At 37.0% G+C, this 15,967-nt stretch overlaps 1 protein-coding gene across 1 annotated transcript; it reads left to right on the top strand.

Moving 5' to 3' along the window:
• Window positions 1–2,762: 2,762 nt before the first annotated feature.
• On the top strand, window positions 2,763–15,592 carry LOC145110859 (1-aminocyclopropane-1-carboxylate oxidase 1-like). Its single transcript, XM_079047175.1, has 3 exons — window positions 2,763–3,367; window positions 3,437–3,809; window positions 15,311–15,592. The coding sequence occupies exons 1-3, from the start codon at window positions 2,832–2,834 to the stop codon at window positions 15,494–15,496; spliced, it is 1,095 nt and encodes a 364-aa protein (XP_078903301.1). The 5' UTR covers window positions 2,763–2,831; the 3' UTR covers window positions 15,497–15,592.
• Window positions 15,593–15,967: the final 375 nt, after the last annotated feature.

Below are 15,967 nucleotides of genomic sequence, written 5' to 3'. Positions count from 1 at the left end.
CTTCCTTGTCAGCTATAAATAGGACCCCTAGGGTCTCATAATTTCGTCTACTCCTTCTTAACTCTCAAGAGCCAAAATTTCGCTTTAAGCCTCCCCTCTCCTCAAGTCTTCTACTTATTAGGGTTTTGGGTACAAGCCATTACAGACATCCAAGCTTTTGGTACTTGATTTCCAAAGAACTACAAGAGGATTCAAGTTGATTATTTGCTATAATAATCAAGAGGTATGTAACCCTAATCTTTATGTTAATTTCGATTTTCATAGCCTCCCTCTAGGGTTTCGTGATATTCATTGTTTATTGCTATCAATAGAGAAAACATAGATCCAAACTACGTTGCATGTGAACTTAAGGGTTAAGTGTTTTCCCGCTCATATGTGACTTTTATAACCTAGAAAAGTCATTAGTTGTATCAGAGCCTTAGTATACTATTTGATTGTGCATAAAAGTGAATTGATTAAAATTAGGGTTTATGGAAATTAAACTCTAGAGGCTTAAATTTTCGAAAATGGCTAGGGTTCTTGAAACCCTAGCCTCTACCCTTAATTTTGAAAATGCTAGGGTTTCCCTTAGCGTTTCTAGTTTTCTTAATTACAATTTTAAATACCTTAAAATTTGGATAACTAAAACTTGGTTACCCGTATCCCTATTTTTCGAAAATTAGTAGGGTTAAAGAATGAGGATTAAATTTGAATTATTTTATTAATTGTTTAATTGAAGATAATTATTTAATCCCAATGGTTTAAATTTGAATTATTTTATTAATTGTTTAATTGAAGATAATTATTTAAATCACTAATTATTTAAATTTATTTAATTGATTAATTAGAGGATAATTGGTAAATCATTAATTATTTAAATTAATTATTAAAAGTTTAATTCGAAGATTAGTTTTAAACCCTAATATTTTGAAAAAGTTTTAAAATACACCTTATACTATATATGATTAAATGTTTAATATATTATATGTATAGACAAGTCAGTCAACCAATAGTAGGACTCATTCACGAAGACATGCTATAAGGGGTATAAGAAAACGACCTATAAAATTATCGTTGAATGAGTGTCTATTCTCACCCACGGCTCCCTTTGGGTGGTGGAGGGTTGTTAGCCGAACGGGTTGATATGACATATCCTCTTAAAAATACGATGCTATTAAAGTACTAGAACCTTTTTATACAAATCTCAACTCTAGTTACTTAAGGACATATGTGAAATGTATATTAATCCATGAAAACGCACATCACTCTTTATATGTCGTTAGTAGAGCGTGTGTGGTTAACCGACACACTAATTTGGGACTATAAAGTTGAGTGATTGACAAATCGAAATTGATGAAGATTTGTGGTGTGTGGTTTGCCATCGTTTTTTTTTTCCTATAGGAGCATATACATATTTCCTCTTGGGAGCATGAATTAAACTTATTTCACGAAAATGTTCGACGAGTTTTTCACCCTATCATTTATTTATTTGTTACAATTGTTGTTTGATTAACATCACAAATTAGAGGACATTAAGTATGTATTGATCTTTTCTTTATAGAGCATTGTTCAACTCATTTAGCACCCCAAAAAATAGTCTTACTCAAATCTATCATGCATATAAAATCACACGACTCGAGTACATAACCAACAATATCAAACTTTATTTGATTGCGTGAACTTGAAGAGACATCTCCATTTTTATCAAGAACATCTTGTATAAACAATATAGAGAAACAAGCATATGCGTATGTTATTCCCTTCTGGCTTTTGTATACATGTGATCAAAAGCACTTTGAATTGATTTTTTGGGTTTAGTAAACATCGTAAACCTTTCTCTAGCTCAATTATGAATGCTAGTAACGTTTCCGACATATTTATCAAACCTATTTGGCATATTCCAACTTCTAATTCATTCTTTATAAAGCATCTCCTCATGTTTTTTCTAAGATCATCCTTCTTGAGTAAGTAACATATAAATCAAATATTACTAATTAAACAAACATTTATAAAGATCAAATAAGTAACCATAATGAACATTTACGAGAGAGACAAATTAAAAATTAAAAAAAATTAAAAAAAACAAAACAAAACAAATAAATCACATAGAGCATATAGAAGGGAAACATAATACACTAGTTGATTCTCTCTCAAGACTTGTTAACCTTTGTTTTGCAGAATGCACAGGAGAAATGAAACGGTTAGCAGCAGCAGCCCTTTACTCAGTGGAGGAAGTTCTACAATCCCCTTCTGCCTCTCAGAAGAATATGAAGATTACTTGCGAAGAAATCATGAAGACTTTCGCCCTAGCTGCTTGATATCTGTTTCGGGTCATTTGTCGATAACCACGGATTTGATCTTCTTGAGTTGGGAGTTCTTTTTTGAGTTTGTGTGGAACTCCTGTTGAGGATGCTAGGCCTTCTGAAAGTCATTTCTTTGATTCTTTCCCAAACTGTTCTTTAAAGATTTTGTTAGGATCTTCAAAGACGTAGATTTGCCCGTTACTTTTCTTTACTACAAACAAGGTAGTTCCATTTTAAAATTTAAGCAGTACATTATTTATTTACCAAAATATGTTTTGCTGAAAAGATATAAGCCCAACTCCTTTTGGCCCAACCCAATTATGCTGTCATCGCCGGCGGTGAATACAGCTTGACATTTTCCGTTGACAAGGATCGCCGGAAAAGAAAAGGTGGTAAATGACATCATTGCTGCTTCATCTTAAAGTTTCTTTACAGTCAAAAAGGTCCCAGAATTCTTAAAATAAAGGCTTCAAACAAATATATTACAAGCTTTTGCTGCTGCTACTTGATTGATCTGATCAAATTTACAGACTTTTTACAATACCTTTGATGGCGAATTGGCCTGAATCATTCCAATTCCAGCACAAGCCCATAGAATTCCGAGCTCCACCGCCATCCCCGGTAGCTTCTGGCCGCCGATCTTCAGTCGCAAACGATGAGATTCTCACAGAATTTCTTCACCACTCGCTCCGTGTACCTGATCTTGTCCTACCGGATCGCGTCTCCCCTCGTCAAAAGCTAAAGATCCAGAAACTTCCTAAACTAGACTACAAAACATTGGAATCGTTGGAAGATCATAACATCACCAACATTTTTGATGTGATTGGACAAACCGGTTGCTTTGAGCTTGTTAACCATGGAATCTCCGATCAACTTGTTCGTTCTGTGGCCAAATATGGCGCAGGAATATTCGAATTATCACCGGAGAAAAAGGCTGTGATGTCAAGATCTGCTGACAGGATGTATGGCTTCGAGGAGTTTCATGGAGAAGAGAGGGAAGCAAGTGAAGAATTCGTATGGTGTAGAGACGATGCGTTAAAGTCGGAAATGGAGGCAATTTTGCCTCTTCAATATTCAAATTTCAGGTAATGATCTCTTCACTAACTCAATTCATTCAAATTAAAAACATGAATCGAGAAATTAAACACTTACAGCGGAAACCTCGAGATCCTTACTTCCGAAATCGAAAAGATCTCTGGAATTATCTTAAAATTTCTGCTCAAGAACACTCCACTAAAATCAGAATCCGACGATGATGATGCAAGCGAGAAACAAATTGCTGGAATTATTTGCTACTTCCATAGGCACCATCAGGATCTCAATAGAATCACAAACGATGATCACTACACGAACAATTTGAGATACGACATGATCCGAATGCTGATTAGAGGATCCGAACACTCTCACACGCTATGCGTTCACGCATGCCATGGATCCTCCGAGTTCCATGTTTATTCGAAGAAAGGTTGGGTATCGTTTCGCCCAGAGAAAGATGCATTGGTCATCACCATTGGTGATCAGTTGCAGGTAAAACTGACCATATTATAATGACCTTTAAATACTTTTTGTTAACTTCCGCACAAAACTTCTATATTTTATTTATTAGAATTTAGCAATAAGTCAACATAATCAAAAGGGATCCCTAGTCAAAATCACGTATTCATAAATAAATCAGAAATTTTCACATTTTAAATGTGTATAACTGTATATTGAAAATTAAAATTACATTCTTGTTGTCGCTAATACTCTGTTTTAGTCAAACTTTTGAAAAAATTATTTCAATAGTCCTCATGGTTCCAAAATGCTACACGGTTGAGCATGTGTAAAATGACCAGCTTGTGCTCGAACCAAATTAAGAAAAGCTATAAACTAAAGAGCTAAATTTGTACTCTAGAATGTCTCGTTCCTCTTTCCCGCTTAAAAACAGACTTGTGCCCACCCGCATCTTCGGCGATCGCCTTCACCTCTTGTCGTCGCCTCTCTACTTCTCCCACAACGGCTTAACCTCCACCGCTATCATTCTCCTCCTATCATCACTAAATATGTGTCGCCTCTCCTTCTAATGATGGAAACGGAACTGGGATGGAGAGAGGTTGGCCATCCCCATCCCTAAGTCCCCATCCTCAACCGTTGTGAGGAATCAAATCCCCGCCCCTTAGGAAATTGGAAACATCGTTGGTCAATACAAAGCCCATGGATAAAACTTATGGTAGAGACATTTAATTAAAAAAAAAATCTTAATACATAATGCATTAACTAATTGAAAAATAAATGTGAATTCTAAAAATTCTAACCGTCTAAAATATTCACTGGGATTAATATCATTATATAACTCAACAACATCATTATATTCAAATGTTTGATTAAAATTCTTCATTTCTTCTTGTTTTAATACCAAATATAAAATCATAATAGAAACATTGTAACGTCCCAAAAATTATAAAGAGATTTTTATTTTTAAAATAGATTAACCAATTAAACCTTTACTTCAAAAACCATTAAATAAAATTTGATTGATTGAAAATCATACATTATCAAAATTAAGGATACAAAAATGCGGAAACGAATATTTTTGATGCAAGTGTACAGCCTTGTCGAGCTCTTCTCACGAACAACTTGCAAAATGTTTAATCGACAACTGTAAACATAAATCTTAGTGAGTTCCCCAATATACCACATATTCTACTATACATACAATGCATCCACATATAATCCTCGACTCTAACATCGAGCAACCAAAACTCCTATCCACATACATATACCATACGTAACGAGCCAAGCCCAAGAGTTCACAGGCCCAACCTAACTCCCATAACGGGCCCCGCCCAAACATACATAACGGGCCCCGCCCAACATATGTAACGGGCCACGCCCAACCATACGTAACGGGCCCCGTCCAAGGAGTAAACGGGCCCAACCCAAACTCCCTTGCCAGGAGCTACATGTTGATCTTCCGTATTATTGTTAGGGGCCAAATCCTGGTCTTCCATATAATTCCTAAGCCATACATAGTCGAAATTAGATAGACATTTGAACAGATGATCCACCCAAAAGCAATAAATCAGACAAGAACCATACAGTCGGGCATTAGACCAAGAGTTCTCAGGTTGTCCAACCATACTGCATACAATCTCTTTGGGTAAATATTCAACAACCAATCAATACTATCAATACTCTAACCAATCATGACACCTAGCAGTATCAAATAAACCTCAAACAAGACTCTATCAGTCTAGCATAACGTGACACCAAGTGTCCTAATTCCACAAGCATAACAACGAGTTAACGTAATCAACTAGCATACTTGTACTTTAATAGTACCTCTATCCGACCATATAAAGGATATATAATGGGAACGTAGCATAGTGAGAAACCCATATGAACGGAAGAATCGGAGAAGCACAACAACACTCTTACGCCTTGTACTGCTCAATCCCACAAACTGACTAACACCAAAAGAGATAAATCCTCAATCACAATCCAAATCCTCCAAGTTTGACCCCAAGTCAAACTTGTCAACAGTCAACGGTCAACAAAAGTCAACTGTTAACCGAGTCATCGGCCACCACGATGTGGAGACCTCTTGGCCACGTTATGGGCATGTCCAGACAAAACAGTCGACATGCAAGAGACCACCACGTCGTGGCAGGCTCTTGGTCACGTCGTGGCAGGCTCTTGGTCACGTCGTGGTTTCTGGTCGGGAGTCAAAATCTTTATTAAGCATTTAATCCTTTCAGACCAAGACTCAAAACTTCATATCTACTTCTTCTCATTGACTTAATGGATAAGGTTTCCAACTTTATCCAATAAGACCTCATCATGAAGTAAGATCTTAAACCCTAAGTCCAAAACAGCATAAATCCTACACCAAACATGCATAGATCCAAGGAAAAGGTCAAGCTGCCAACTTTCCATCAAGAAAATGTCCATAACACAATCCTTAGTCCTTAGAAGGGGTTAGAGTCATCTAAACTCTATGCACACCACCAAAAAGGGACCAAAAGTATAAAAATGGACCAAAAGCTAGATCTAACAAACTAGAAGCCAAGGTTGAAGCTATATACTCACAATGGTCCAGAAATGAAGTCACTTTGCTAGATCTACACTTGATCTCTTCACCAAAACACTTTGCAAGCAACTTGATCTTCAAGCTCCACGCCAAAACAATGAGGAATGAACCTTCAAGCGGCCAAAACACCTCAAGAACACACAATGGGGCTAAGGTTTCGAGATAGGAAGGTGGAGGCTGAATATAATGACCTAACCCTAAAGTTAAGGTCCTTAAATATGGGAAAAACCCTAAAAATTCATGGGCTTAGGTTGCAGCAGCCACCACATCGTAGCAACCCTCTTGCCACGTCGTGGTGCTCACCAGAATATGTGATCCATAAAAGCTATGCTACTTCGTGGTCATCCATGCACCACGTCGTGGCATAGGGTTTTTCCCACAAACTTCATATTTTATCCCATTAAGTCTTTAGTTGATCCATTATGGAAAACTGGTGTTACAAACATAATATATACATGTATGACCCTATGTGTATATTGGGGTACTACATGCACAATCACAAAAAAAAAAAAAAAAAAAAAATAATAATAATAATAATAATAATAATAATAATAATAAATAAAAAAATTTGAAAGACATTATTTAAGATAATTAATGATATAAAAAATGAAACAAAATGTAGTAAGAACATCAGTTACATACATATATATATATATATATATATACACACACACACACACACTTACATATGTGAACGGGGTGGATTGGGGAATATGATACCCGGCATCGACCCCATGCCTATTTTTTATTTACGGGGATCCCAGACCTGGTTTTGGCGGAGAATACCTATACCTGATGGAGACGAGTGATACAGGTTTCCCAACGGGTCGGAGCGAATTTGAATGTCTATCCCACACCACCACTGCTTACGATTTATATCGACGTCGGAGACAAAGAAGATGAGGGGAAGGGATAAGTTTTTCTTGAGACTATTTCGCTCTAGTTCACCGCATCTCCCACAACCACCACGTAGAACCAAGGGTTTTTTTTCGGGATTGTGGTCAGGGGCCTAGCAAGAATTTTAAGATAAAGGGAACTTACATTGTAATAAAATAAATTTTTTTTTTGGTTATATAGATAGTTGATGATTAAAGGTCGTCTCTAGGAATACATATTAAAGAGTCTAAGTTTACCTCTGCTAGATTTGACATATCATTTTTAGGTGCAAACATCAATTGGTTTTTCAATATTACTTTTCTTTTAAGGTTGTTGTCATGTATGATAAACATCTTCCCTAATATTATTACTAACACGATGCTATTATGGTTCATGGACATCTTCTTTTCATTTGAAAAAAAATGATGGTTCTATATTTGCTCAGGATTTACCTTATCATTATGTAAAATTAAATTACCAATCATAATAAAATTATTAATTATAAAGTATAAAAAATAAATATGTTATAAGAACTAAATGTTACATGTTACTAATTTGCAAATGAAATCATGATGTATTGTAGCAATGGCAACACCTTCTTAATTTCAACAAAATTCCCACATTTAATTAAAAGAGGTACTAAATTTCAAAAATTAAAATAAGATGGAGGGGGCTTTGGATTTTAGTTTACTTAAATCGTGTAACATCCCAAAAATCAGAGTAAAATTTTTAATTTTTCAAAACCAATCCAAATACCATAATTGTTTGCAAAACATTGTTTCCAAGAGTAATAATCAAATAATAGTATCCCAGAAATCAAATATCATAAAACTAAGAGGATGTGCACGATCACGTCTTTGCTTTCACACGATCGTCATGTAGTACCTGAAACAATAAAATGGAACTATAAGCCAAAGCTTAGTGAGTTCCTCCAAAGTACCACCACACAAACATATAACATCATGCATATTGGGTCCACAACTAACAGACTGGATTACCCCTGAGTCCACAGCAGGAGTCTGGCTTGCCTTTCGGCCCACAACTCATGTCTGGCTTACTCCCGAACCCACAACATAATTTTGGCTTGCCTCTCGAGCCTACAGCTTATGTCTGGCTTGCTCCCAGGTTTATTGGCACTCGCACAAGGCAGCATCACCTCAACCCAACCACACTATATCAACATATACATAACAGATAACATATCTTCAGTAAACAGATAATCATATAACCAGTCAACAGACTAACAGGCAGATCTACAGATCACTATTACATAACAACATCCTATATACTAGGACTCAGTTCTAACAGATCAATACAACATAACAACATCCTCTAAACTAGGATACATAACCCAGTGGATCGGCATTGGTGTCTGCGACCCACGAGTACAGTGGGGAAAACTCACCTCTCAGTCTGAAATAGGAATGGCAACGGGGCGGGTTCGGGGCGGGTCATGGTTTCCCAAACCCGCCCCGATAATTTTTGGGTATCTTATCGGGGCGCCCATTGGGTTTCGGGTTTTCCCGTCGGGTTTCGGGTATCTTATCGGGTTTATAACAATTCATAACAAAATCTTTATTCCGTTTTAGGGTACCCTGATGTCTTATAAAAAACACATGTTCTAACCTCCCTTTTAAATTAAAAATATGATGCATCACTTTAATAAAATAAACCGGACGTTATATTAAAAATTATTTTATTTATGTTTAGTATAATACGTCAAAACATAAATAATTGTTAATAACTAAAAAGATTATTTGATTTAAGTTTAGTGTAATATGTCAAAACATAAAAAATGATCATTCACACCAAATTTTTAAACACTAAAAAGATTGTCCACAGTAAGTATTTTATCTTTGAATGCGTGCAATTAACATCAAAAGGATCGTGTGTGTGTGTGTGTATATATATATATATATATATATATATATATATATATATATATATATATATATATATAATCGGGGCGGGGCGGGTCGGGGCGAGGAGAACCCACTCCCTGCCCCGAACCCGATAAAAAACTAAATAACGACCCGTTACCCGACCCAAAATGATCGGGTTTCGGGTTTCCCCGTCGGGTTCGGGCTTTTTTGCCATCCCTAGTCTGAAAAGATAGTTGAACAGGAAATTGTTCTAAATATCAGCTCTACCGGTCACCTATACATTGAAAAAATGACCAGACTCGACTAAAATTCAAAATATCCAAGATACCCCTCGATCAAACTTGGTCAAAGTCAAAAGTCAAAAAGACAACAGATTTGACTCAGCTGAGTACACTCAGTGTACTCAGCTTGTACGCTTAGCGTACCCAAGATCCAGGATCGGGGCTCCCACCGTGTACGCGCGGCGTACGCCAATGTACGCCCAACGTACGTTTGCTGAATGCATTCTTCCGTTTAAGGGCTTATTCCATTAAGTACATTCATCTAAAAGCAGATCTAGTCCCAAAATAACATCTTAAGTCATAAAATTTCAAACTTTATGACTTTTCATGGCTAGGAAGTGCCCAATACTAGAAACCCTAACTTTTTAACTCATTAAGACATTATAACCCATGCATGGAAGGAAACTAATGACCGAGATTGCATTTTTATGACCTTAGACACTCCAAAACATCTGAAAAGACAATCCATTTGGTGTAGAGCATGCCATACTCAAGAACATCATTGTTTGGGGACAAAAGCACATAATAACATCATACAAGCTAGATATAACCAAATAAGCATCAATGTATAAACTTTATACATTTTGGAGATGGAGGAGTGTGCAAACTTCCAGATCCAAGGTTGCCCCAAGCTCCCAAGATGTTCTCTTTTCCTTTTCCTTCTTCTAAGAACACCAAAACACACACTAATGGCTCAAGGATGCTTAAAATGGATCAGGGTTAGCTAGGGTCGAATATGGAGGTGGAGGTTGATGAATGAAGAGGTATAAATGATTTAAGGATGTTTAAATAGGGTCCAAACCCTAAAAATTATGGTTTGGCCTTCACCCACGTACGCCCAGCGTAGTAAACGTACGCCCAACATATGCCATCAGCCCACGCGATTTTATGATAAAGTCACATGGGACCCTTTTTGCAAACAAATCACGTAATAAGGGTCAAAAGTGTAACTACATGAAATAAAGATGTTACAAATGGGCTATCAACTTAATCGTCGCATGCATTATGCATCATACCACTACCAAATGGTTAAAATAATTGGAGGGGGCACAACATCTGACTGCCCCTTACTAGCTCCGCTATTGACTATGGTGGTGGTGGTGACTTACTAGAGACGAAGGGTGTATGAAGCTATTTGGTGCAACTAGGATTTGAATGTGATGGTGATGGATGAAGTGTCCAGTGGTGGTGGTCGACAGTTAAGTGGTGGTAGTGCTGGAGCCTCGGGTGTCACCGACGAGATCAATGGTGGGGTTGAACGATAGTGTTGGTGTAACGTCCCAAAAACAGTGATAAAAATTTTCATTTGGAAGTTTATCAATTTATTCATAAATTGTTCAAAATCAAACACCCAATTATAATATTCAAAACATTAGAGTGCAATTATTCGGAATGCTGAAATCATAAGGGGAGGATGTTGTGCCATCACGACGGGCCCTTCCCTTTCGAACCAGAAGTACCTGAAACCATAAACAAAACTGTAAACACAAAGCTTAGTGAGTTCCCCAAAGTACCATATACCACACACAAGATAACGAATGTTATGGGCCGAATCATAGTCTTACAGTGACTTTCTGCCATGGGCCAAATCATGGTCTTTCCTTGCAATGTTGAGGGCCAAATCCTGGTCTTTCATACAAATATCAGGGGCCTGATCCTAGTATTTCATACAATTGTCAGGGGCCAGATCCTGGTCTTTCATACGATTTCCAGGGCCAGATCCTGGTCTTTCATGCAGTATCATAGAGACAATTAACATTCTACACAACAAAGTAATGGGCATGCATTGGTGCCTTCGACCCATAGATCTAGTGAGGATACTCACCTCCAAAAGAAGATAACCGAGACACACACTCGAGCTGCAGCTAACACGACTCCTCACACTAATTAAATCCCAAAATTAACCCTAATCAATCATCCGGGGTTTTTAACCCAAAAATCCCAATATCCTAATTAGGGGCAAAAAGGTCATTTTGCCCTTCCCATTCGGCCAAACCTGAAAAGCCCAACACCTAATGGTCCAAGACCCAAAATAATGGCCTAAACGTTGGAATTGGGCCATACGCCGCTCGTACCACCTTGTACGCCTCGCGTACAATAACTGATGCAAAAGGGAATCGGGGTCACGGTGCATTACGCGCAGCGTCCATGATTTTACGCCCGACGTACACACCCTAGGACAAAACTCCCATTAAGGTCTTAATGCCTTAAGACCTTACGTCCAAACTTCAGATCTGAGCTTATTAAAACCTCTATGGCCATAAAGTTGCAATCTTTATGCCTTTTCATGGCTACAAAGAGCCCAACACTAAAAACCTAACTTATTCAATCATTTGCTACACCATAATTCTTGCATGGGGACAAACCAAGATCCAAGCTTGCATTTTTATGACTTAAAATACCCTAAAATGTCTGAAAGGACAAGAGCTTCTTGACCCGAAAAAATAAGCTTTGTGACCGATTTCTTTGAGTCAGCTTCTTTTCCGTGCGTGATAGAGCGTGAGGTTCGAGCTAAAAGGCTTTGGAGTACCTCATACTCACAAAGACCTAGGTTTTGGGACAAAAGGGATAAAATCTAAGCTTAACCAAGATCTAGAGAAACATGAGTCAAGGTTGGATCTTTATACCTCAAAATGGTGCACAATGAAGAGAAAATGTTGGATCCAAGGACTTGAGAGCAAAACCACTTTTTTGATGATCTTCCTTCACAAACAAGAATGCCCACAACTCACTCAAAAGCTCAAAAATGGTCAAAATGGGTTGGGGTTTGCAACGGGGTCGATATGAGGGTTGGAGGTTGATAAGAGGAAGGGTTTTGGGGCTATAAGGGTGTTTAAATAGTGCACAAACCCTAAATATCAGGGTTTAGTCCAAGCCAGGTATGCCATGTGTACTAGTGTATGCTCAGCGTACTCGCACGAGACCAGGTACGCCCAGTTTACCCATGTTGCCCCCAAAATACAAAAATGTCATAAAGGGCCACTTTGCAAATAATCATATACTAAGGGGAGAAAGGGTAAATACCTGGAAGAACAAGATGTTACAGTTGGAGCCTTGTGTGCCACTGACAATTTCAACATTGGGTAGGGTAGGGTAGGTGGGGACCATTTATTTAATCTTTGAAAGAAAATAAATATAACAAGAAAAAAGGACAAAAAGATGGACATTTTCATTATTTTACACATACTTAAGGCATTGATGGTAACTAGCAAAGGGACTAATCTTGATGAATTTTGCAACCACAGTAGTTATTGACATCAATTTTCAAAACGTGAATTAAAAATGCAGATCGTTTCAACCATAGGAACCAAAATAGCAATTTACTCACAATTAAAACTAACTATTTGATATGATAGTGCATCACTAGAAAAATTAATTATACTAGTTCAAAGATTGTTCGAAAATCTTGGATTCATAATTGTTTGATATAACAAACGTGGTTAGAGCATCCACAATGGTGAGTTTAATAGGAGGGTTAGGAGGGTTGAATGAGGTGGCAAATGTACTTGTCATTCAATGGATGAAACTCTATCATAATGAGATGTCACATTGGCATTCAATAGATTTGAAGTTCAATGGTCATTGAACTCTTCAATGGAAAAAAAAGTTTTATATATACACTATAAATTAATTTTTCTAACTTTCTATTGAACTTTGTAGAGTTCAATGCACTGTAGGAAAAAATTGATAGAGTTGCATGGAATGTAAAAAAAAATGATGTGGCAATCCATTGAGCTCTATGAAGTTCAATGCATTGTGGATGCCCTTAGTATGAACCGGTTAAATGCAAATAATCATAAAAAAATCAACCAAATTCTAATTTAATCATTAAAATTTAAAAGTGATCAAGAAAATGTTTAAGTTTTAAAATATAGCAACCAACTTTATTTTTACAAAGTTCTAGCTTTTTGTTTGTTATTTTTAAAATTCTGAAACCAAATAAGAATTTTAACAAAAAAAAACAAATGGTTGCCATTCTTATAAGACAAAATTGCAAAAATGGTCCATGTGGTATGCATTTTTTTAGGTTTTAGTCCAAACCATGACTTTTTTGGATCGGTGGTCCTTTTGAGCTAGTTTTGTTGTGTTTTTGGTCCCTCCGAATAGTAAAATGACTGTAATGCCATTGGGGTATTTATTTTTCATTTTTCTTTCATTTCTTTTTAAATCTAATATTAATTTATTTATTTTAATAATTAAAAAAATAAGAAGAGGCCCACCTTCTCTCTCTCTCTCTCTCTCTCTCTCTCTTCTATGAAGATAATCCATCAGAACACCATGATCATCATCTTCTTTAACACTTCATCTTCTTCAAAAATCAAAACCACGCCCTTGAAACATTTTGGGGTTTGTTTTTGATCAAGAACTCCACATACAAACACATACATACTTAAATATACTCCTTGGAATTGATCTGGAAATCAACAATAATGGATTCACCCACCTGCAATGTCATTGGCACTCCTTTGCTTCCATTCGTTCTTTAAGCTTCATAATGATACTAGTTGCAGAGGGTTTGTGATGTCGAGATCTGATGAGACCCTAGTCATTGTGCTAAACCATTGACTGCCCTCCCCCTTGTGCTTCATAACCACCGGAGCAGCTCCCTCCGCCACTCCCTGCTGCCATGGTAAAAACCCACCACCACCATGTTTATTTTTTTTAGTAGAGTAGCCCCAAACATCCTCCAAACATCCCCGATCCTTACTCCTTCCTCCCCTCGTCTCTCACACATCAACCTCGCCGGAAGAAATAAACAAAAGCAGCGAGAGTCGTCGGAGCAAGCACCATCGGCTGCCACCATTGTTCTCAGCCCACTCCGCCCTCCCCCTGTTGTGACCCAATGCTTCGACCGCCTTCCTTCTTTCCACTGAGGTAAATCACAGTAGCCGCCACCTCCTTCTTTTGTGTCGGCTCTTAGGTCTTTCACAAGCTCCACCATTTGACAGTTGTTGGAATCACTACCAAGATTTTCCAATAAACAACATTATATATAAAAACAACTTCAAACCAACAAATTAAAGTCCATCCAATGTACCTGGAACGAAATCGGGGATGAGAGGGCCAAATCGGAGAACAAATACACAGATGTAGGTACACACAAAAACATTCAGAAAAACACAACCAATATTTCTCAGAAGCCAAACACCCACCAAGAAATTAAAACCCAGAAATTAATAGAGAGGTGGGAATGAGTCTGATAAACAATCATCAATCTTGATTTTCTTTTTGTTGAAACAAGGTATGTTAAAAGAAAAATAGAAAAGGACGAAGGTGGAAGAAGAAAGAAGATCGGGGTTAGGGGAATTGGGTGTGTTTCTTTTTCTGGAGAGAGAGAGAGAGAGAGAGAGAGAGAGAGAGAGAGAGAGAGAGAGAGAGAGAGAGATGGGTCCTCTTAATTTTTAATTATTAAAATGAATAAATAATATTAAACATTTAAAAACATATTTTAAAAATAGAAAATAAATACCTCAAGGGTATTAAAGTCATTTCAGTTTACCGAGGGACCAAAAACGCAACAAAACTAGCTCAAAATGACCACCAATCCAAAAAAGTCGTGGTTTGGACTAAAACCCCAAAAAAATACATACCACAGGGACATTTTTGCAATTTTGTCTTCTTATAATTAACCCGGGACACCTACAAAACTTATATGCATTAAAATGTACATAGGATTCAAAAACTTTAATATGAAGTCAACAAGTTCAGTTTTATAAACTCTCGTTCAACTATATGAAGTTATTAACTACTGATAATCTCTTTCGTGCACATAAGCCACATATTATATTCATACCAAACTTGATAGATTTTACCATGTTCGAATTTGAATAAGTTTACTTATTTATACTACTACAACTCAACGTATAACTTAATAAAATTATTCGTTTTATTTTTTCTTCTAAATGTTGATTATTGCAGAGATTGAGCGAGGGGAAATATAAACATGTAATGGGGAGGCCCGTCTTTAAAGGGAAAGAGGATTATATTTCAATGGCTTTTCTTTACAACCCACCACCACCCATGGAGAAGAAGACAATTTCACTTGGCCACCAAACTTTGTTGTTTCTCATTTTGGTCTTATTTTACAAACTTTTTTGTAATTAAGTTACAATCTTTGAGTCTTTATTTGAGTGTAAAGTTCCTTATATTTCTTTTTTATTTGATTGTAAGTGTTTTGATCTTTTACACAACTATTTTATAGCAACGATTTAATATATTTATTTTTTAATCATAGACAATTTCATAATTTACTATTAGACTAATGGGTGTACATCCACCGCATGGTGCATTGAGCTGAGGTGGCTTGCGGGCACCTGCAGTGAACACCGCCCCTCCTTTTTTCACTGCACAAAAATGCTCCCTTACGGCCAGATTCCACCACACTGCTTCACCTTACTTTTCCTCCCTCTTTTGTTTTTCCACTTGCACAATACAAGAGCCTAAAGTATTGTTGACGGGTGACCATTTCGTAGGTGAAAGGTAAAGTAAGAGGAGGAGTATAATGGGGTGACGTGGAGATGAGGTAGCATGTAAAATCTGAAGGGTGGGTATACTCATTAACATTATTAGACTATC

This window comes from Lactuca virosa, chromosome 5 (genome assembly GCF_052849685.1).
Source record: "Lactuca virosa cultivar CGN04683 chromosome 5, Lactuca_virosa_CGN04683_v6, whole genome shotgun sequence".
NCBI lineage: Eukaryota > Viridiplantae > Streptophyta > Magnoliopsida > Asterales > Asteraceae > Lactuca > Lactuca virosa.
The sequence above is the reverse complement of the archived record's forward strand: the minus strand, read 5'-3'. Positions and strand labels throughout refer to the sequence as shown.